At 41.2% G+C, this 22113-nt stretch overlaps 1 protein-coding gene and 1 non-coding gene across 3 annotated transcripts in view; both read right to left on the minus strand.

Annotated features, from left to right (window-relative positions):
• AMFR (autocrine motility factor receptor) overlaps positions 1-22113 on the minus strand; it is a 60553-nt gene that overhangs the window by 25258 nt on the left and 13182 nt on the right. For both annotated transcript variants that reach the window (XM_030925453.1, XM_030925454.1), the window contains exons 3-10: positions 17991-18155; positions 16216-16368; positions 13217-13257; positions 12922-13054; positions 10849-10982; positions 9593-9703; positions 4408-4598; positions 1131-1234 (exon numbers count right to left, since the gene is read on the minus strand). In XM_030925453.1, the coding sequence (XP_030781313.1) occupies positions 1131-1234; positions 4408-4598; positions 9593-9703; positions 10849-10982; positions 12922-13054; positions 13217-13257; positions 16216-16368; positions 17991-18155 (1032 nt within the window). The remainder of the gene's footprint in view (positions 1-1130; positions 1235-4407; positions 4599-9592; positions 9704-10848; positions 10983-12921; positions 13055-13216; positions 13258-16215; positions 16369-17990; positions 18156-22113) is intronic.
• On the minus strand, positions 12669-12832 carry LOC115895365. Its single transcript, XR_004055567.1, has one exon. It is a non-coding gene; the product is annotated as a U1 spliceosomal RNA (small nuclear RNA).

Raw genomic sequence — 22113 nt, forward strand, 5'->3', positions numbered from 1 at the left:
TTTTTTTTTTTTTTTTTGAGACAGAGTTTCAGTCTTGTTGCCCAGGCTGGAGTGTAATGGCATGATCTCGGCTCACTGCTACCTCCGTCTCCCGGGTTCAAGCGATTCTCCTGCCTCAGCCTCCCAAGTAGCTGGGATTACAGGTGCATGCCAACATGCCCAGCAAATTTTTGTATTTTTAGTAGAGACAGGGTTTCACCATATGGGCCAGGCTGGTCTCGAACTCCTGACCTCACGTGATCCACCTGCCTCAGCCTCCCAAAGTGCTGGGATTACAGGCGTGAGCCACCATGCCCAGTCTCTTTGCTTTTTTTAGAGATGGGGTCTCACTCTGTCACCCCAGCTGGAGTGCAATGGTGTGAGTACAGCTCACTGCAGCCTCAAACTCCTGGGCAATCAAGCCATCTGCCTGCCTCAGGCTCACAAAGCTCTGGGATTACAGGAGTCAGCCACAGTGCCCAGCCTTGTAAAATTTTTAAGGCAAGGCACATCATTCACTCCAGTCGATAATTCCCCAAAATATTTTGGCTAAAGGCTACGTGCAGTGGCTCACGTCTGTAATCCGAGCATTCTGGGAGGCCAAGGCGGACGGATCACTTGAGGCCAGGAGTTCGAGACCAGCCTGGTCAACACGGTGAAACCTCGTCTCTATAAAAATTAGCCAGGCATGGTGGTCCATGCCTATAATGCCAGCTACTCAGGAGGCTGAGGCAGGAGAATTGCTTGAACTCAGGAGGTAGAAGGTACAGTAAGCCAGACTGCACCACTGCACTCCAGCCTGGGCCAAAGGAAGATCCTGTCTCCAGAAAAAAAAAAAAAAAAAATTTTTTTTTTTTTTTTTTTTTGGCTAAAATCGAAGGAGTCCCAAGGTAGGCCTAGATTACAACAGAGTAAACCTAGTAGTGTTCAGAAAAGGTTAGATTATTCACCAAAGAAATAAAATGAAAGTTTCAAAATTTAAAACACAGGAATGTAAATAGTCCCAGTAAATAAAAAGAAGCCCCTAAAATTCCTTCTATTCTGCCAGAGCAGAGTAAGACCAACAAGGTCATATACCCAACACACACGCTCTAGCTGTTCCTTCCCTCCTAATTCCTAGTGATCCTCTTAAAGCAGCTAGCAGGCCTTACCATTGCATTGAGCTGGGAGTTGCTGGCCTGTGTAATGCCAAGAATGTTGGTGGTGTGCATCACTTCAACCGAAAAACTTGGCAGCCAGCTCGCAATCCGAGACCCTGAAACAAACAAGAATCCAGCATAAATTTCAGAGCCCTGACTCTTTCCCCCATCATCTGCTCTCACAGCAGCCACTGTAATGGCTGGTGTTCACTGAGGGCTTCCTATATGGCAGGCCTCTCATGCCAAGTGTTCCACGTGGACTAGCTCATTTAATCCTCACTACATCCCACATGGTACCTCCTATTATCATTCTCATAGTATCCTTCTCAAAGATACAGCACTAATACCCTTGGTCTTTGGTCTCTGAGGCACTTAGAAGTTAGCGGACTTGTCCAAGATCACACAGTTTAACTATGATGGCTAAGATGTGAAGCCAGACAGGCAAGCTCTAGAACCCTTCACTGCTGAGCAATCCTGCTTTCCAGCAGGGCTGGATGCAGCCCAGCCCAGAACCCTCACACGCTCAGCCTGGGAGATGAAGAAGCTTTTCAAGGCTCTAAGCTTCTATAACACATGAGCTTTGGCTCCTCTCTTTCACGAGCTACACAAATGACTATTCATTTGGAGGCATTTTCACATTTACTTTCAGGAAGTATTTTTTCTTTAATCTTAAAAGCCTTGGTTTTCTGATTCAAAATTCTTTTTAAATAGTGCTATTCTACAACACAGGCTTGTAGACTAACAGCACCAAAAAGTCTGCTACTTCTGTTATTTCCCGAAGAAAACAGGAGCCCAAGATACAACAGCACCAAGAATAGGCTGTAAAACAACCCAATATCAAGCTACACGTTTAAGGCTGCTTTTCATTCCTTCACAAAGAAACCCTGATGCATGGAATAGAAAATCAAGTGTGGCCAGGCGCAGTGGCTCACACTTGTAATCCCAACACTTGCGGGAGGCTGAGGCAGACAAATCACAAGGTCAGGAGATCGAGACCATCCTGGCCAGAATGGTAAAACCCCATCTCTACTAAAAATACAAAAATTAGCCAGGCATGGTGGCACGTGCCTGTAATCCCGGCTACTCGGGAGGCTGAGGCAGGAGAATCGCTTGAACCAGGGAATCGGAGGTTGCAGTGAGCTGAGATCACGCCACTGCACTCCAGCCTGGAGACAGGGTAAGACTCCGTCTCAAAAAAAAAAAAGAAAGAAAGAAATCAAGTGGAATGGCCATCTCAAAGGTCTTGAGATGGGTACAAACAAAATGTACCCATTTAAGAAATGGATATTTATTTCATGTACTAACTAGGGAGAAATAAAGTTGAGTTTATCTATTTAGACTAAATTTTTAGTAGTCATAATTCATAAAATAATGGATTGGATAGCCAGGTCTCATCTCCAATATTGCTAGTATATTTCAGAAGTTTTACCTGGAAGAGCCCTTCATTCACAGCCACCAAACCAGGCCCCCTAAACCCCTCTAACATTCTGGGCCTAGCCAGCCAAGTAGCCCCACCTACTCTTCTGGAAGATATGACTCTACTCCCTCTGGTCCTTTCTTTGAGGGATTTCACCAACATGACACCATCCCCACTGTACCCCATTCTTGAAACTCAAATTGGGGATGTGACTAGCACTACTGCTAACAAAATTCCAGGGATGCTTGTGTTATAGTAATAATTATAAACATGAACTCACAGAATTTAGCGGTACTGGACTGTTGAAAATCAACAGCAGCTTAATGTGAATTAAGGAAGGATGATCAACCAGACCCTGATACGTCACAGTCTTAGAATTTTAAGTGTGGTTTTCATTACAACTCCTTTTAACACTGCTGGGAGGCAGAATATTTATATTTTATGGACAAAGCAACAGGGTTCCAGCTCTGATTCTGCCTGTGGTACTCACTAGAAAGGCTTCTCAATGATCCTTCGTTATATGCTTAAATGCTACACAAATGCAATACATTATTAGCAAAGGTTAACTATTGAGCTAATTAAGTGTGCTCCTTGAAGGCATGGTTGATTCAGTTTTACTTCTCCACCCTCCTGCCCCACCCTGCCCATACTGACATGGAATTGGGCAAAATGCCTGGCACCCCTCTGTTTGTTCTATCTCTATCCATCCATCTATCCATCCATCCCACTTAAATGCTTTCAATTAAAATTGAAATACAGTCAGTGCATAGCTTAACAACAGGGACACGTTCTGAGAAATGTGTTGTTAGGTGATTTTCTCGTTGTGCAAACATCATAGAGTGTATTTACATAAACCTAGATGATATAACTTACTATACGCCCAGGCTATACGATATAGTCTATTGCTCTAGGCTACAATCCTATACAGCATGTTACTGTACTGGAGGCAGTTGTAACACAGTGCTAAGTATTTGTGTATCTAAACATATCTAATAGAAAACATGTAGTAAAAATATGGTACAAAAAAATACAATAAAGTACACCTGCATAGGGCACTTACCAGGAATGAAGCTTGCAGGATTAAGGCTGCTCTAGGTGAGTCAGTGAGTGGTGAAATGTGAAGACCTAGGACATTACTGTGTGCTCCTGTAGACTTTATAAACACCGTACACTTAGGCTACACTAAATTCATGACAAAATGTTTCTTTCTTCAATAAATTAAATTTAGCTTACTATAAGTTTTTTACTTCATAAACTTAATTTTTTTTTAACTTTTTGACTCTTGTAGTAACACTTAGCTTAAAATCCAAACACCCTGTACAGCTGTTAAAAATATTTTCTTTTTTATTCTGCAAGAGTTTTTCTATTTCTAAAAGTTTTAATTTTACTTTTTAAATTTTTTTGGCTAAAAACTAAGATACAAACACACACACTAGCCTAAGCCTACACAGGTCAGAAGTATCAGTATCACCGTGGTCCACCTCCACCTCTTATACCACTGGAACGTCTTCAGGGGCAGTAACACGCATGGAGCTGTCATCTTCTAGAATAACAATACCTTATTCTGGAACCTCCTGAAGGACCTGCCTGAGGCTGTTTTACAGTAAATTTTTTTTGTATGTAAGTATGAGTACACTTTAAAATAATGATAAAAATTGTAGTAAATACTAGGCCACAGGAATTTTTTAGGTCCATTATCATCTTATGGGACCACTACCGTATATGCGGTTTGTCATGGACTGAAATGTCGTTATGGGGCACATGACTGTATAATATTAAACTGGTCTGTACAGGGCAATTTATAATTAAAATAGTATCTGCCTAGGGGAGAACATCCCTTAGGTATAGTTTTAGAGGTTGAAACCAACTAACCATCGAAATGGAAGAAGTGATTGTGTTGGTTTAAGCGAGGTCTCCCTTCGGCTGCTGCTACAGGAACCAAATTCTCATCCAAATTCTCTCCTTGATGGTCTTCCCTGACACGATTATTGTCGGCAATATTAAGAGACATTCTGCATGTTGGACAGGAGGTGTCTTGTTCTAGCCAGGAACGAAGACAGGAGCTACCAAAAAGTCCAAAAGAACATACATCAGCATCCTCGATTGTTCCTTAGCATACTTTGTGAGAATTCACCCAGAAGTACTCTGGATCTATCAAATGTGCTCCAATTTGATTTTCTCTCCACCACTAGTAAGATTTAAGTGTTGAGAAGCATTTACGGACATTACCTCTTTGCCGTACTTCACTTTAATACACTTCCAGCGTGTCCTGCTGGGAACATGAATCCTTTACTATATGAAGTCATCTACCAAGCTCCTGGTTGCGACCCCTTTTCAGTGGGACTTCCTAGCATGGTTCACCATCTTCTCATCCAACTCTATTTGGCTACTTCAAAATCCACGTGGCTGAAACATCCAACACCCTGGCCTCTCATATCCTTGAGTCCTCCACTCTGACGCTCACGTCTTTCACTCTGCTTTAGCTACCACTAGCACAGTCATAGCCTTGGCCTTGTCTTCAAAATCTTGATGTCAAAAATCTCACTCATTCACTCAAGCTCCTCTCCTTCCAACTCACTTATCTGGCACCAAACTTGCTAAGACCTCCCATCTGCTTTTTCCTCAAGCATGACAGCCCTACAGGCCCTTACCTCCCTGTTCCCCTGGCTCACCTGTAACCTCTCCTCTCCATTCACCACCTCAACCTCCTCCACCCTCTTCTCTTTGCATGCTGCTTTCCCAACAAGGCTGAAGCTTCTTTTGCCCTCTCTCGGGAGATGATAATGCCTTAATTATGGTAGACACTCAGTAAATACTTGAGGTGTCCATTAAAGGAAAGGATACTAGAGTAAGAAGCAGAAAATGTGCGATCAGTCCCAATTCTCCCTCTAACTAGCTGTGTGATCCAGGCAAACCCTTCAGCCTCTCTTGACTAGTCCTCTCCACTAAAGAATGAGACGGCTGGATGAATTAATCTCCAAGGTCCCTCCCATTTTATGAGAATTTGTTATTTTTCTCTAAGGGCGCAAGTAGGCACTCAATAAAAATGCTGTATCTTCTTTTAAATATCTATGAACATGTGTAGATATAAAGTTATAAAGGAAAACCTCACCATAATACGATAATCCTCAGAGTCTCCAGCAACCAAATGGTACATAAGTAACAGGAGTTTCCTAGAGGCCAAGATGGAGCTACTTCTTACTCACTCCGTGTCATGAGAGTGTGTGACAGTCGTGTTCCAAAATAATGTCATCTGTCTGTATGTATATACCCAACTCTATTGTATTTTGCAATAATTAAATACCTATAATTTGTCTGTGATAATTTAGTCAAATAAGTGATTTTTTTAAGTCCACTTCTCCTAGTGACACCCTGAAATCACACCACTAGTAGAATAACATTAGCCTTGCGGGGGATTACAAAAGTATGCAAGATCCTTGCCTTCCAATAACGCTACACTGTGACATACTTTTTATAAGAAAATCTAAATTTATTTCACGGAGTGCAAAATCCTCCCACATTAAATATAACAGCCTAAAAACTCCAAGGTGAGTACAACTAGTTAGACATAGTTTTCTGTTTTTAAAAAAAATGCTAGAGTTCCTTAACTGAGAGAAATCAAACTTTAGAGAGAAAACGGATCTATTCACTGGACTCTGAAATGTTGCAAAAATATCCTCTATAGCAACAAATTATCTAGCTATTGTGTCTGCAAGAATATAGGCATTACCTTTATCACAAATTAAAATGAATTTGCCTTAGATTCTCAGCACACAATCATTCCCAAAGCTACAAAGTAAAGCCAACCAAGAGCACATCCTAACAACTATTCGTTCACTCAACCTGAGGCAGATAAGTGTTTTAAAATTAAATCCTAACTCTTAAGCAACCACTGAGTAAAGAAGGAATCACTTGGGAAATGAGACACTTTGAGACAAATGAAAACAAAACCACAACATATCCAAACTTATGAGATGCAGCGGAAGCAATGCTCAGAGGCCAATTTGTAGCAGAAAATGCCTAAAAAGAAGAAAGCTCTCACGTCAAAAACCTAACTTTATGCCTATAGAACCAGAAAAATAGCAAACTAAACCCAAAGCCAACAGAGGTATCTAGAGTAACTCATAGAGACAAAATATAGAATGGTGGTTGCCAAGGGCTTCGGGAGAAACAGAGAGGGACTTGCTGTATACTGGAGACAATTTCAGTTTCATAAGATGAAAAAGTTCTGGAGATAGATGGTGATGAAGGCTGTACAACAATATGGCTGTACTCCATGCCACCAGACCATATACTTAAAAATAGCTAATGGTAAATTTTTTGTTATATTTTACCAGAATAAAAAAACTATATTTAAGAATTATTACTAAAAAACAAAACAAAATTCACCATAATGAGATAACACTTCACACCCACAAGAATGGCTATAATAACAAAAATAGAAAATGACAAGTGTTGGCAAGATTTATGAAGAAATTAGACCCCTCAGGTATTGTTGGTGGGAATATCAAGTGATACAGCTGCTGTAGAAAACAGTTCGGCATTTCCTCAAAAGTTAAACAGAATTATCACGTGATCCAGAAATTCCACTCCTAGGCATATACCCAAAAGAAATGGGAACAAGTCCTCAAACAGATACTTCTCACAAGCACATGTTCCTACCAGCATTATTCACAACAGTCAAAATGTGGAAACAACCCAAATGTCCACTAATGGATGAATGGATAAACTAATTGTTTAATTTATAAAATTACTTAAATTCACCCATAAAAAGTAATGAAGTACTGATACATGCTACAACTTGGATGACCTCAAAAAATACTAAGCAAAAGACGTCAGTCACAAAAAGTCACGTTATATGATTCCTTTATATGAAATGTCCAGAATAGGTAAATCCATAGAGACAGAAAGTGGATTAGTGGTTGCCAGGCGATGGAGAAGGAAGGAATGAAGAGTGCTTACTTAGTGACTATGAGGTGCTATTGTGGAGTGATAAAAGGTTTTGAAACTAGCGAGAAGGGTGGTTGCATAACATTGTGAACACATTAGCCACTGAACTGTACATTTTTAAATGATTAAATGTATATTATCTGAATTTTGCCTCAAAGAAATTAAATCATAAAATTAATCTAACCATATGCTTGAAGATACTATTTCTGAGCTAAAATAGAGTTATTCTGAGTTTATTCTTCTCAACTAGCCTCCAAGCTCCTTAGGGGCTAACTGAAATAATTTTGAGAAATGTATGCAAATTCCCTGGTCTTCCCAACCTCAACGAATGTGCACTGCTCTACACCCAACTGTCCAACCCGCACAACTAGGGAAACCCTGGCACCTCTTTCATTCCTCACTTTCCCTCGGCCGGTCTAGCACCACATCCTTCCTGATCCCCTCAAATCTGTCTTCTCACTAACTCTACTTCTACCACCAGAGTCCAAGTTACAATTTTTTTTTTTTTTTTTTTTTGAGACAGATTTTCGTTCTTGTTGCCCAGGCTGGAGTACAATGGCGTGACCTCAGCTTACTGCAACCTCCACCTCCCAGGTTGAAGCAATTCTCCTGCCTCAGCCTCCCAAGTAGCTGGGATTACAGGCACCCGCCACCACACCCAGCTAATTTTTTTGTATTTTTAGTACAGGTGGGGTTTCACCATGTTGGTCAGGCTGGTTTCAAACTCCTGACCTTGGGTGATCCACCTGCCTCAGTGTCCCAAAGTGCTGGGATTACCCCTGAACCACTGCAGCCATTACTAACCAATCCCCCTGGATCTTTTCAAACAACAAATCTTACCCGCCAATCCTTACTTAATGTTCAACAGCATCTCACCACTCCCAATGGTCCTCCAGACCCTGCCTATGTGTCTTCTGCCTCAGCAGACACCCCTGTCCTTTACTCTCTGGGATCGGCCACACAGCTTCTCTTTTAGTCTCTTCCATTTCTTCCTGCTGCACAGATGCACCCTCTCTCTCAAGTACCTAGTACCACCTGATCCCTCCTTTTGTTGACTTAACTCCTACTTATCCTCAAGAGTCAATTCCTTCAAGTTTGAGTTGGATTTTTTCATTACAAGCTCTCAAGAACCATGTTCCTTTGCTTTAAAGCACTCATCTCATTGATACTTTAAAATTCATAAATATGCCTGGTTCATTCACGTCTGAATCCTCCATTCGACTGTATGCTACAGGAAAGCAATGACCACACTAGTCATTTTCATTTTATCCCCAGAGCCTAACACAGCACTCAGCACATAAAAAAAAAAAAAATCTGTCAACAATGTGTTGAGTTACTGAGACTCTACTCTAGCTCCAAAACTATATGAAAAAGAAGAAGAAAAACCCTTTGAGACTCTAAAATAAAGAAAGGAAGATTAAAAATGCAAAGATCAGAACTTTCCCAATATGCAAAATTGAAAACACATGCAAAAGGCCAAAAGATACCTCAAGGTCCATCAACATCAAAACATCCAACTTATACACGCAGTCATTTATGTGAGACAGACAGAGTCCCAGTGACATCTTAGATCTACTTCCATCTGGAAGGATTACAGAAGAGACTATTTGTAATCCTTGATAACAGACACAGCTCTTCTGTGCTGTTTAGTGGTCCTGGTCTACTCCCCATCTCAATCCACTTCTCTGGTGAGATTTTAGGCTTCTTTTGGGCATATACAAAATGCAAAATTATATATTCTCTCTCTCCCAGTTAGATAATAAGCTGTCTGAAAATAAGGACTCCCCGCTAATCCTTTCTTTTAAATCTTAGACATATTTGCTGTACTTCAGAGCTAAAATGGAGAAGAAATATGAAGACAGCTACCATACCCAGAAATTAAGATGGCAAACTATGGGTGGGAAACAGTCCTATGATGTAGGGAAGAGGCTAAGGAACAAAGAAGGACACCCAAGAGCTTCCCAGAACACGCAGTGCCAGCAGCAAGGCCAGGCTGAGGTAATGTCCCCACTCCTCCACTAGGATGAGTCTCAAGCCTGGGTACAAAAAGCACCCACACACCCTGGACAGAACACCCGTCCCACATGGCCCTTCACAAAGCTCCTACTTGTGGAAAAGATGTCCGCAGGGCAGTTTTCGCGCAGCCTGCATGGAGTCCCAACAGATGGCACAGTCGTCATTGTTGACAGCCAGCTCCTCTGGAGTTGCAACTGCAAACCTGTGGAAACAAAACAAGCCCAGCAGGAACCTCGGTCAGTTCCACACACACACTAAACACCACTTGACAGACTGCACTTGTATCACAGCACAGTTACAGAGAAAGCGTGTTCAGCAAAACATTCTTGATAATCAAAAACATAATTTACCTTCAAAGCCCATTAAAAAGTGAGTGAGAAACTTATGCACAGGAACTTTGTCTAAATAATGGCTGCTAGGCCAAGTGCGGTGGCTCATACCTGTAATCCTAGCACTTTGGGAGGCCGAGGCAGGAGGATCATGAGGTCAGGAGTTCAAGACCAGCCTAACCAACATGGTGAAACCTCGTCTCTACTAAAAACGCAAAAATTCGCCGGGTGTGGTGGCGGGCGTCTGTAATCCCAGCTACTCAGGAGGCTGAGGCAGGATAATCGCTTCAACCCAGGAGGCGGAGGTTGCAGTGAGCCGAGATTGCGCCACTGCATTCCAGCCTGGTGACAGCGCGAGACGACGTCTCCAAAATAGTAATAATAACAATGACTTCTGTTAGTGAAGATCTCGGAGAACACATCCAGACAAATCAGAGAAGTAAGGCCCCCAGAGATCCAATCTGTGTCCCTGGCCACAAAGAAGTGATCCAGGCTGTCCCCCTGGACACAAAGAGGATACCCATTAATCTTGCACCTCCAGGCGTGGTTTAGCCTTAGCTTGGCAAAAGAGTGCCTCCTTCAATGAGGTTAAGTATGTGTGTGTAAACATGCATATGCAGAGAATAACTGAGACCCACTTTCAGGAAATGAGCAGGGCAGAAGCCCAATGAAGCGTCTATTTGATAATAATGACAATAAAATCATGACGAATAAGAGCCTAATACTGAGCACTATGTGCCCAGTACCATTCTAAATACATGAATTATCTCACCAAATTCTCCCAAAAGTTCAGGCAGAAGGTTCTGTTTTCATCCCTAATTTAGAGATGAAGTAAACTGCCCCAAATCACCCAGCACCTAAGCGGGGATTCACACCTGGGCAGTCTGACTCCAGAGCCTCTCCTCTCCACCACTCTGTTAGCAGTTTACAAACATACATTCTGACATACTCTGGAATCTGTTGTTATTAAAAAGCTAAAATGAGTAAACTTAGGCAACATCAACTTGTGCTTCCTCACCTGGCCTCCATGTTCCCAACCACACGCAGATAGTTCTTGTGCCGACGAATTCGACGCTGCACCTCATGAAATAGGTAACGAAGCTGCATAAAGATGACCAGGCTAGCCATGGATAACCAGATGTTGCCAAATAACTTAGAAAGAAACAGAATAAAATACACGGTAAAAGTGAACGTGAACTTGCTAGTGATGAAGGCTCAGTATGCAGCAGAAGCTCTTCACTGTTGGTGATGGTGAACTGCAATATTTTTCAGAAAGGAAATACACAGATGTATCTCATTACTCTAAACAAGGCACATCCTCATCTGCCCAGGTGCTCCACTGCCAGTCATCTTTCCTGAGAAGCTCATCAGAAATGGAAAAGCTTTATGCAAAAAGATGTCTATCCATGAAATTATAAAAGAGAAAATATGAAAATGAACAAAATGCCCAGCAGAAGAACAGTTAGGTTGTAAACTCATATAATGTAAAATTATATACTCATTAATTACATTTATTTATACTATACAACTACATATTACACTATTATATTTGTATATATAACAGTTCTGAAGGTCAATTATGGGAAGACAGTATTAGATAAATAAAAAAAGCAAGATATAACTATCTTTATCAAACTAATACATGATAAAAAATATGTAAAAACGTGAAATAGCAAATAACCGAATATAATCTAAATAACCCACTGTGAGATGTGGCTTATTAAATCATGGTACAGCTATCTGAAGACATTTTTATCCTGAAAGTATTAAAATGGCTTAGAAGAACTGATGCTAGCATAGGAAAATGTTCATAATACATTAGTTTTTTTAAAAACTATATGTCTGTATGTCTAAAATATGATCTCAATTTATGAAGGTATGTACTCAAATACATAAAAAGAAGCAGTTAAACACAACAAAATCTTCAGGAAACAAGCATGAGGAAAAAAATTAAAATTTAAAAAAAGAAGACAAAAAAATCTTAACAGTTATCTTTGGCCATTTGTCCCCTTTTTGAGGGGGGAGGGAGGCTTTTTTTTTTTTTTTTGAGATGGAGTCTCACCCTGTCGCCCAGGCTAGAGTGCAGTGGTGCGATCTCAGCTCTCTGCAACCTTCATCTCCCAGGTTCAAGCAATTCTCTGCCTCAGCCTCCCCAGTAGCTGGGATTATAGGCGTGAGCCACCACGTCCGGCCGAGCCTCTTTTTTTAAAAAAAAGAATTACAGGCTTTCTTTAAAAAGTATGTTTTCAAAGTTTCTTTCAAAAAGCAGACTTAGAAATGTGCCCTGTCTAGCCCAATAATTTTTAAATGCTACTTACTAGCTTATAATTTAAATAAACTGCCCACCAACTATTTTAATTCTTACCATTATTAGATCACTGAAAGGCCAACCAATGAAGCAGATCTATGACACTGTAAATTCTAATATATCAAAGTAAAATGTAAACAATGATGGTAGTAGGAATGTAGGAATTAAGTATAAAGACTTTTTTAAATTACAAAGATGGAAAATGTATGAATCCATGAAGTAGCTAACACTGCAGGAATTCCCATTACCACCTACAAAGTAACTGCTAAATATTTAAAGCCATAGAAACTGGGGAAAGGCAGCTTCTTAGTTTCATGCTAAAAGAATAATCTATTGACTTGGTCAGCAGAGTTAACTAAGTCTCCCAGGACAACAAACACCTCCTGAGTTAGGCACCAGCCAAAGCAATTCCACGGCACTGCCTTATACCCAGTGGCAAAAAGAGGGAGGGTTTGCAGCCACATTCATTTTTAGTCTTTTAAGTAGTCCATCTGCATCTTATTCCTAAAGTTTCATTTTTTTTTTTTTTTCAGGGGAAAGCGCGAACGCAGTCCCCCACTACCACAAATTATGCAGTCGAGTTTCCCACATTTGGGGAGATCGCAGGGGTCAGCACATCCGGAGTGCAATGGATAAGCCTCACCCTGGGAAAACCACCTTCATGATCATGGTATGTCTCCTGCCAGGTAAGTATAAAAGTTTCATTTTTTAATGAAGAAACCATTACTGTTCCTGATTCTGAAAGGCTTGCCCTCTGTTAGAGCTTCTTCTGAGGAAACTTACCAACATGTGAATATGGTGCATGAGGTCCAGGGACAGGAGAGTGAGCTCCATAACGAAGTCTGTGTAATAGACGTATGTCCCCTTTCCTTCCCACGTCCCTTCGTGGTTGAGGTCCCAGAGGTGAATTACGTATCTGTAATGAAGAGAGAAAACACCTTAGTAATTTACTGTTACAACTGAATTTGGTTTAACCATATTGTAATTTAGTCAGATTTTTATATATTTCATACTTGCTACATCTTAAAATCAACTGTATGAGTAGGCCTCAATCACCTCCCTCTCCAGTTTCACTCACCGTAAAATCACATGCGCAGTCCTCACTGTCACAAGAAGAGACTATAAAAAACGATATTTTCTTTTTAGTAAAATTTAGCGTTGCTCAGACCAAACTTATTTTTATAAAATGATAAAAGACAAACATTTCTCAGTTCAATTAAAAAGCAGATTGTTCAAGTTTACCCATTATTTTCTCTGCTTCAAAGTTCCATAAAATATTTTTATGACATAGAAACTCAACTTTTATTGAGGAAACGTCCTGTTAATAGGTGACAACCAATTACACCTATCCCCTGGGAATCCCCCTACAATCTTGAGGTTTATCCTGGTAGTTTGACCATCAATTCTATCTCACACAGCATTAAGTCACTATCACTGATTACTTAGAAGGGTGATGCTGTAACTCCAAGTATAGTTCAGGTACTGCTATCGTAGACATGAGGACCTGCTCTCTCCCTAGTGCTTTGTGCACTCCCTTTGTCCACCAGCAGAAAAAAGAATGAAAGCAATCAAAAGCAAAATAAGGCCAGCCACATTACACCTTTAATCCCAGCACTTTGGGAGACCAAGGCAGGAGGATTGCTCAAGCTCAGGAGTTCAAAACCAGCCTGGGCAACATGGTGAAATCCCATCTCTACAAAAAATACAAAATTAGATGGACATGGGGGAACGTGCCGGTAGTCCCAGTTACTTGGGAAGGTGAGGTGGGAGGATGGATTGAGCTTGGGAGCTGGAGGCTGCAGTAAGCAGAGATTACACCACAGCACTCCAGCTTAGGTGACAGAGCCAGACCCCAGACTCTGTCAAAAGCAAGAGAAGAGAAGAGAAGAGAAGAGAAGAGAAGAGAAGAGAAGAGAAGAGAAGAGAAGAGAAGAGAGAGGGGAGCGGGGGAAGGAGAAAGGGGGAGGGGAGGGGCAGACAAAATAAGCCTCTGGTGGCTTTTTTTTTTTTTTTTTTTTGTAGAGACAAGTTCTTTCTGTGTTGGCTAGGCTGGTCTTGAAGGGTATTTTTTTTATTATAGAAATTGATGGCCAGGGCCGGGCGCGGTGGCTCAAGCCTGTAATCCCAGCACTTTGGGAGGCCGAGACGGGTGGATCACGAGGTCAGGAGATCGAGACCATCCTGGCTAACATGGTGAAGCCCCGTCTCTACTAAAAATACAAAAAACTAGCCGGGCGAGGTGGCGGGCGCCTGTAGTCCCAGCTACTCCGGAGGCTGAGGCAGGAGAATGGCATAAACCCGGGAGGCAGAGCTTGCAGTGAGCTGAGATCCGGCCACTGCACTCCAGCCTGGGCGACAGAGCGAGACTCCGTCTCAAAAAAAAAAAAAAAAAAAAAAGAAATTGATGGCCAGGCACAGTGGCTAACACCTGTAATCTCAGCACTTTGGGAGGTCAAGGCAGGCCGATTGCTTGATCTCAGGAGTTCAAGACCAGCCTGGTAACATGGCAAAACTCTATCTCTACAAAAAAAATCAAAAATTGGCCTGGCATGATGGTTCATGCCTGTGGCCCCAGCTAGTGGGGAGACTAAAAAGGGAGGATCACTTGAGCCCACAAGGTGGAAGTTGCAGTGAGCTGAGATCGCACCACTGCACTCCAGACTGGGCAACAGAGTGAGACCTTGTCTCAAAAAATATACATATTTTTTTCATTAAGAAAAAAGTCCTCTTAATCTAGTAGAATAAAACCATTACATTGTTTATGTTTTAGATTAAATTCCCATTTGTAAGTGAAAAATATTTTACAGGAGAAACATTATGAATATAAGAAATGATTTAGTTTAAAATATCAAATCTGTAATATGATAAATTATCTTAAAAGAATAAACAGTAACAAGCTAAAATAAAAGTATATACTATAGTATCATCTGACAGGCCTAAGTTAATTGGGTTTATTTTTAGGTATATCCTTTTCAAAGTTTGGACTAATATTAGTTGAAAGTTAGAGAACCAAAAAAAGGCAAATGTAAGTAGCATTCTAACTGTGCTTTGCAATATAATATACCTAAAGCAAATAAGTCAGTATAAATAGATGTTTCAACAGATTTTGTGTCAAGATGAAATATAGTTGCATATTTTTAAAATACAGAAAGTATTCACCTAAGATTACATATCCTAGTGTTTATATTAGGACTATTGCATTTTAATTATAATATTATAATATAATTAACATTATATATTTAAATGTTCCTTTTCTAATTTTACTTACACTACTAAATGTACTCCAAAATGAATGCTGTCAAACAGAAATAAACTTTAACTCTGCTCTACCAAATTCCCAATTAGTAGTTCAAATTTAGTAAGTGTTTTGATATTAGCCAATTAGCTTCAGTTTATCTAATATCTCATTTTTAATTAATAATACTAATTATGGGTATTTTGCCTTTGGCCTAAGGAAAAAGCAAATACAGCCATTAAATATAAGGACATACAAAGTATTTTTATTTTTTTATTTTTTTTTGAGACAGAGTCTCGCTCTGTCACCCAGGCTGGAGTGCAGTGGCGTGATCTTGGCTCACTGCAACCTCTTCCTCCTGGGTTTAAGCAATTCTCCTGCCTCAGCTTCCCAAGCACGTGGGACTACAGACGTGCGCCACCACGCCCAACTGAATTTTTTTTTTGTATTTTTAGTAGAGATGGGGTTTCACAATACTGGCCAGGCTGGAGAATTTTTATTTCTACTGAACAGAAATTGGTATTTTCAGAAAGGTTTAAAAGAGTAAAAAATTTTTAAATCTTAAAATATTCATGAATAGACCAGATTTTTCCTTCAAAATTTACATATTCATCATTTTGTAAAATCTTTATCCCCTATGTAAAGAAAGAATTACATAAAATACCACACAAAAGCATTCAGTACCAGTACCTAGCACACAAAAAGGAACTGAAATGCTTGTTAAAATGAAAGATCAAATATCCATCTGTCATTTCATGGGTGAAAATAACCTGTCAAACATCCAGCTTCCTTGAAAACAGACAGAAACACAATCTGAGAAAGTCCTGCGTCCAGCATCTCACCTCTGCAGCCATGAAAGCCAAGGTGTGCATTCCGTGGGTGTAGCCGGTGATGCAGCAGATGGCCGCCAGTCCACAGCAAGAAAGCAGCATGGCAACCAACAGGGACAGGACTCGACCGTGGCTGCTCATTGGCGTGGTGGGCGAGAAGGAAAGCTGAAATGCACACAGTGGGAAACTGCTCATTCTTCTTCATGGAAGTGTTCAACTTCACTGAGAAATTCAAGGTTAATCTTGGCTTCTCTACTTAGGGTTCTGTGCTAAGCACAGAAAAGCATCTCACTACTATACGGTCCTATTCTACAATAACCCAAATATGAGCATGAGCTGATATTTAGAGATCCTTGTCATTTAATATACTGAATATAACAATATGCATTATATTTTTATCCCTTACTCTCACGGATCCTCCTAGCACTGGGATTATAAACCTCTAGAAGCAATGTTCCAAGGGTATACAACTCTCTCCTCTCACCTTCAACAGGACTCAGGACAGTGCCTGTTCTGTTGTGTTTCTTTCTTAATCTTGCTTTAGTCCTCCTCTCTGAAACTGGCACTCCCAGTCTATTAGGGCTAGAACAACTGAAATGCAATCCAGGCGCAGATTTACCACTATTACAATGTGATGTCAGCACTATGCAAGGGGAGGCAACTGTCTGAAAAGAAGGCCTGGAGCTGCAACTCCTGAGGTCGCAGGCGGAGATTAAAAAAACCAGTTTGGGGCCGGGCACGGTGGCTCAAGCCTGTAATCCCAGCACTTTGGGAGGCCGAGACGGGCGGATCACGAGGTCAGGAGATCGAGACCATCCTGGCTAACACGGTGAAACCCCGTCTCTACTAAAAATACAAAAACTAGCCGGGCGAGGTGGCGGGCGCCTGTAGTCCCAGCTACTCAGGAGGCTGAGGCAGGAGAATGGCGTAAACCCGGGAGGCAGAGCTTGCAGTGAGCTGAGATCTGGCCACTGCACTCCAGTCCGGGCGACAGAGCGAGACTCCGCCTCAAAAAAAAAAAAAAAAAAAAAAAAAAACCAGTTTGGGAGGTTAGAAGCTCCTGTTTGTGGCTTCAAATGAGGGTTGAATGTGAAAGAAATAAAGGTTTGAGAGTGAGATTAACTCACACCAAGGTGCAAGGTCCATGTGGACTGGGTAAAGACAGGGAAAAACAAGGCCCTGGAGTGGGTTTAACTGAGGGGCAGCATTGTAGGTGCACATTTATCTGGGATTCATGAGACTACTTCAGGTCACTAATGGGTGGGGGTTCACCCATACAGCTATGATCTGAAACCAAGTGACAGATCTTGTACCAGACATAAAAGGATTCACTTCTGCAACCAAGGAAGCTAAGGGAACTAATTCAGTCCTGGCCCGGGGTGGAAAGAGTATAAACTAGTCAGAAAGAAGAGCTCCAGGAACCAGGGTAAGCTGGGGGAGACAGAAGGAGACTAGAACAGAAAATATCTAGAAAAGACCAGATTTTATTGTTTATGTATCAAGGTTTCCTTGCACTGTGAACAAAACAGTCTGCATAGGTGAAGTGACCCCACGTGAGCTGTAATGTAAACACTATGGGATTGGGAAGAAATCTCACCAGGAGACTACAATTCTGCATCTCTTGGCTGCTGTAGAAAGTTCTTCAAGAAACAGGCAATGGGGGCCTGATCTAGAAGTCTTCCCAGGAGAGCCACCTTGACCATGCCTGCTGTGGCTCATTCACGTTACACAATTCAAAGCTGGCAAACATGTGACTTAGCAAGCAAAAAGCTTGGCTAAAAACTCACATATTCAAATCGATCCTTGCAGAGCTGAACCATCAGGTGCAGAAAGACAAGTCCGGCAAACCAGAGGCACCACATGACCACCTCTTCCACTGTTTGGACATTCAGCACACCAAAGATGAAAATGAACTTGTAGAAAATAAAATTCCAAAATTTGTCTTTGAGATGCTAAAAAAGAAAAATGTTTATGAAGGTGAGTACTATCACACCTACCCCATTTGAGGGAAGTTACCATAACAAAAGCTGGTTTCTATGGAAGATATATTCCACACTTGGCATTCTAACACTTGTCCTCAAGAAAACAGAAGAAAAAACAAAAAGCAGCCATCTGAAGAATAGGTAAGACACCCAGAAAGTAATCTGTAAACTCTGGATTATAACCCTAAATCAATTATGGAATGTTAGCTATTCAAAGGATAGTGATATGAGTTTAGTAACTTATGTATTAAGACATAGGCCCGACGCAGTGGTTCATATCTGTAATCCCAGCACTTCTGAAGGCCGAGGCAGGTGGACAGCTTGAGCTCAAGAGTTTGAGATCAGCCTGGGCAACATGGTGAAAACCCATCTCTACCAAAAACAAAAAAAAAAAAAAAAAAACAAAAATTAGCTGGGAGTGGTGGTGCACACCTGTAGTCCCACCTACTCAGGAGGCTAAGGTGGGAGGATTGCTTGAGCCCAGGAGGTCGAGGCTACAGTGAGCCATCATCACACCACTGCACTCCAGCCTGGGCGACAGAGCAAGACCATCTCTCAAAAAAAAGAAAAAAATGCTTACATTTTTAATGCACAATGAAAAAGAATGGCAAGGGCTATCATTTTTACTACTTCTACCTTCCAGATTCTTACACAATAGAAAAGATTAGACTTTTTAAAAAAAATTATTAAATTAAAAAATAACACAATCACTTGCCAGCCCATAATAAATGGGGCATAAAAAGGACAAAGAAAACAAAAAATGATGCCTTAACATTTTTATGAATTTTCTTGTCTTTTCCCTATGTGCAAGACACATTAATTTTCGCACAATGCTTTCTTTCACCTATCGTATTGTGAGAACCTTACCAATGTCAATGAATATTCTCTGAATATACCAATATACCGTTTTAATGGCTAAAGATGGATACTGAAACTGTTTTAAAATTTTCACCACTAGAAGAAACATTATAATGAGGGCCAGGCGTGGTGGCTCACGCACGAAATCCCAGCATTTTGGGAGGCCAGGGCAGGCGGATCACTTGAGCCCAGGAGTTCAAGACCAGCCTCGGTAACATGGCAAAATCCTGTCTCTACTAAAAATACAAAAATTAGCTGAGCAGTGGCACATGCCTGTAATCCCAGCTACTCAGGAGTCTGAGGCATGAGAATTGCTTGAACCTGGGAGGTGGAGGTTGCAGGGAGCCATGATCATGCCACTGCACTCCAGCCCGAGCAACAGAGCGAGACTCTGTCTCAAAAAAAAAAAAAAAAAAAGAAAAAGGAAAAATTGTGACTGGCTGGGTGCGGTGGCTCAAGCCTGTAATCCCAGCACTTTGGGAGGCCAAGACGGGCGGATCACGAGGTCAGGAGATCGAGACCATCCTGGCTAACACGGTGAAACCCCGTCTCTACTAAAAAAATACAAAAAACTAGCCGGGCGAGGTGGCGGGCGCCTGTAGTCCCAGCTACTCAGGAGACTGAGGCAGGAGAATGGCATGAACCCGGGAGGCGGAGCTTGCAGTGAGCTGAGATCCGGCCACTGCACTCCAGCCTGGGCGACAGAGCGAGACTCTGTCTCAAAAAAAAAAAAAAAAAAAAAGGAAAAATTGTGCTGAATATTTGCATGTATCTTTGTATGAGTTACCTCAGCACTGTCAAATCAAAAATTGCATATGTTTTTATGGTTTACAGTAAAATCTACCTAACTTCCAAATCAGTCCTGTAAGTGTATATTCTCATGGGCAGTGTGTATGCATATTTGCTTTACTGTACTCTTTTACACAGAGGGCTTCCAGTTTTAACAATCTTCACTAACCCTGAAATATGAGAGCTATAAGGAGGGTCTAGTTCACCCCACATGCTAAAACAGACTATCAAGCCGTCTAGGGGGCTCAGGGAGAACTGAGTGAAGAGGATAAGAATGGAAGCATGATTCTAAGTATACTTTTTTTTTTTTTTTTTAAAGAGACAGGGTCTCACTCTGTCATCCTGGCTGGAGTACAGTGGCCCAGTCGTCTCACTCTGTCACCCTGGCTGGAGTACAGTGGCCCAGTCATAGCTCACTGCAGCCCCAATCTCCTGGGCTCAAGTGATCCTCCCACCTCAGCCTCCTGAGTAGCTGGGATTATAAGCACATGACATCATGCCTGGCTAATGTTTTTTATATACATATTTTGCAGAGATGGGGCCTCCCTCTGTTGCCAAGCCTGGTCTCAAACTCCTGGGCTCAAGTGATCCCACCTTGGTCTCCCAAAAGAATGCTTTTATACGTACTTTGGAACCATGTAATTGTTTCACAAATTCAAAAAATAAACAGAAAAAAGCAAAATGTACTACAAATTAATAATGTGACTCCTTAAAGATTTTGAGAATTTAAACGCACTGTACTCTGACCAGACATCTTTCGTAGAGAACAAAATAAAGTGGAAAAAATTCATAGACTATGCCCTAACTCTATCCACCAAAAGGGCTGAGACACCCTAGTAACAATGAGCACAGTCAGTCAGTATACAACTTGGCTTCTAAATATCATTGCCCAATAACATGAACTAGGAATCACTGGTGAATGTCTGTTTCCAGACCTGGTACAGGGAAAGCACAAGGTGAACTTAGGACATTTTGTGCCCTGGTTTTGAATGATACTGCCACTTGGTTCTGCCATTTAGTTTCTGTGTGACGTTGGGAAAGTCACTTAACATCCCTGTGCTTTAGTTTCCTCATCTATACAATAGGTCTTACAATAACAGCATATACTTCATAGAATTGTTGGGGGAATTATACATAATATATGTGAAATGGTTAGACAAGTGCCATACTAAGCACTAAGCACTTAAAAAAAAAAACAAAAAGCTTCCTTGCTCTAAACCTCCACTTAACATTTTAATCATTTTAGATATTCAATGTCTTTGCATTGAATGTAATGTATAGCATTACTCTATTTCTAGAACTTTAAGCACCCACAGAGCAAACCCATGTCAATCCTAGGGATTTCTAACTCAAAATGGTTCCTAATTGATGCTCTGGATGACATTAAACATCAAATAAACCAACATAGAACAGCAGGGAAGATGCGATCAATGCTGAAAAAACCGAAAGTGGAGCTGGATAAGAAATATGCTCATTATAATTACCTCTGGATCTAGTAAAAAAAATCTCTAAAATACTCCAAGGTTATACTTTCTATAAATTTCAACCTGACAGAACTAACCTTTTAGGGAAAAGAAAGTATATAAAGCCCACTGGTGCCAGATCAATCCACCAAGCCTGCCTGGCCTGACCAATTTCTGGTCTACAAATAAAAAATACAAAGAAAAACTTGAAGTAGTATCAAAAGAAGCATTTAAGCCAGTAGAAGTGGCTCACACCTGTAATTCCAGCACTTTGGGAGGCTGAGGCGGGCGGATCATTTGAACTCAACAGTTCGAGACCAACCTGGGCAGCATGATGAAATTCTGTCTCTACAAATACCAAAACAATTAGCCGGGTGTGGCACATGCCTGTAGTCTCACTCAGGTACTCAGGAGGCTGAGATGGGAGGAGACTGCTTGAGCCCAGGAGGTTGAGACCGCAGTGAGCAGAGATCGCACCACTGCACTCCAGCCTGGGTGACAGAGCAAGACCCTGTTTCCAAAAACAAAAAAGGCAGCATTTAGAACCTATCTGGGAGACCTCTAGAGTTGATACTGGAGAAAGTACTGAATACTAACTAATGAAAAATCTCTGGGAATACAAAACAGTTCTGTTCACAATGCCATTCAAGGGCTCAACCACCAAGTAATACATGTCAGCTCTAAACCAGGACTTCAGCTGATTTTATAAAAGGAAATTTGGGTTGAAAAGGGTAGGTAAGGAAAGAATGGAACACTTTGAATACAAAGTAAAGCTGCTGTTGTGCTTTTCATGTAATAGGTTCCTGTGTCTTACCACT

Source organism: Rhinopithecus roxellana, chromosome 20 (assembly GCF_007565055.1).
Source record: "Rhinopithecus roxellana isolate Shanxi Qingling chromosome 20, ASM756505v1, whole genome shotgun sequence".
NCBI classification, from domain to species: domain Eukaryota; kingdom Metazoa; phylum Chordata; class Mammalia; order Primates; family Cercopithecidae; genus Rhinopithecus; species Rhinopithecus roxellana.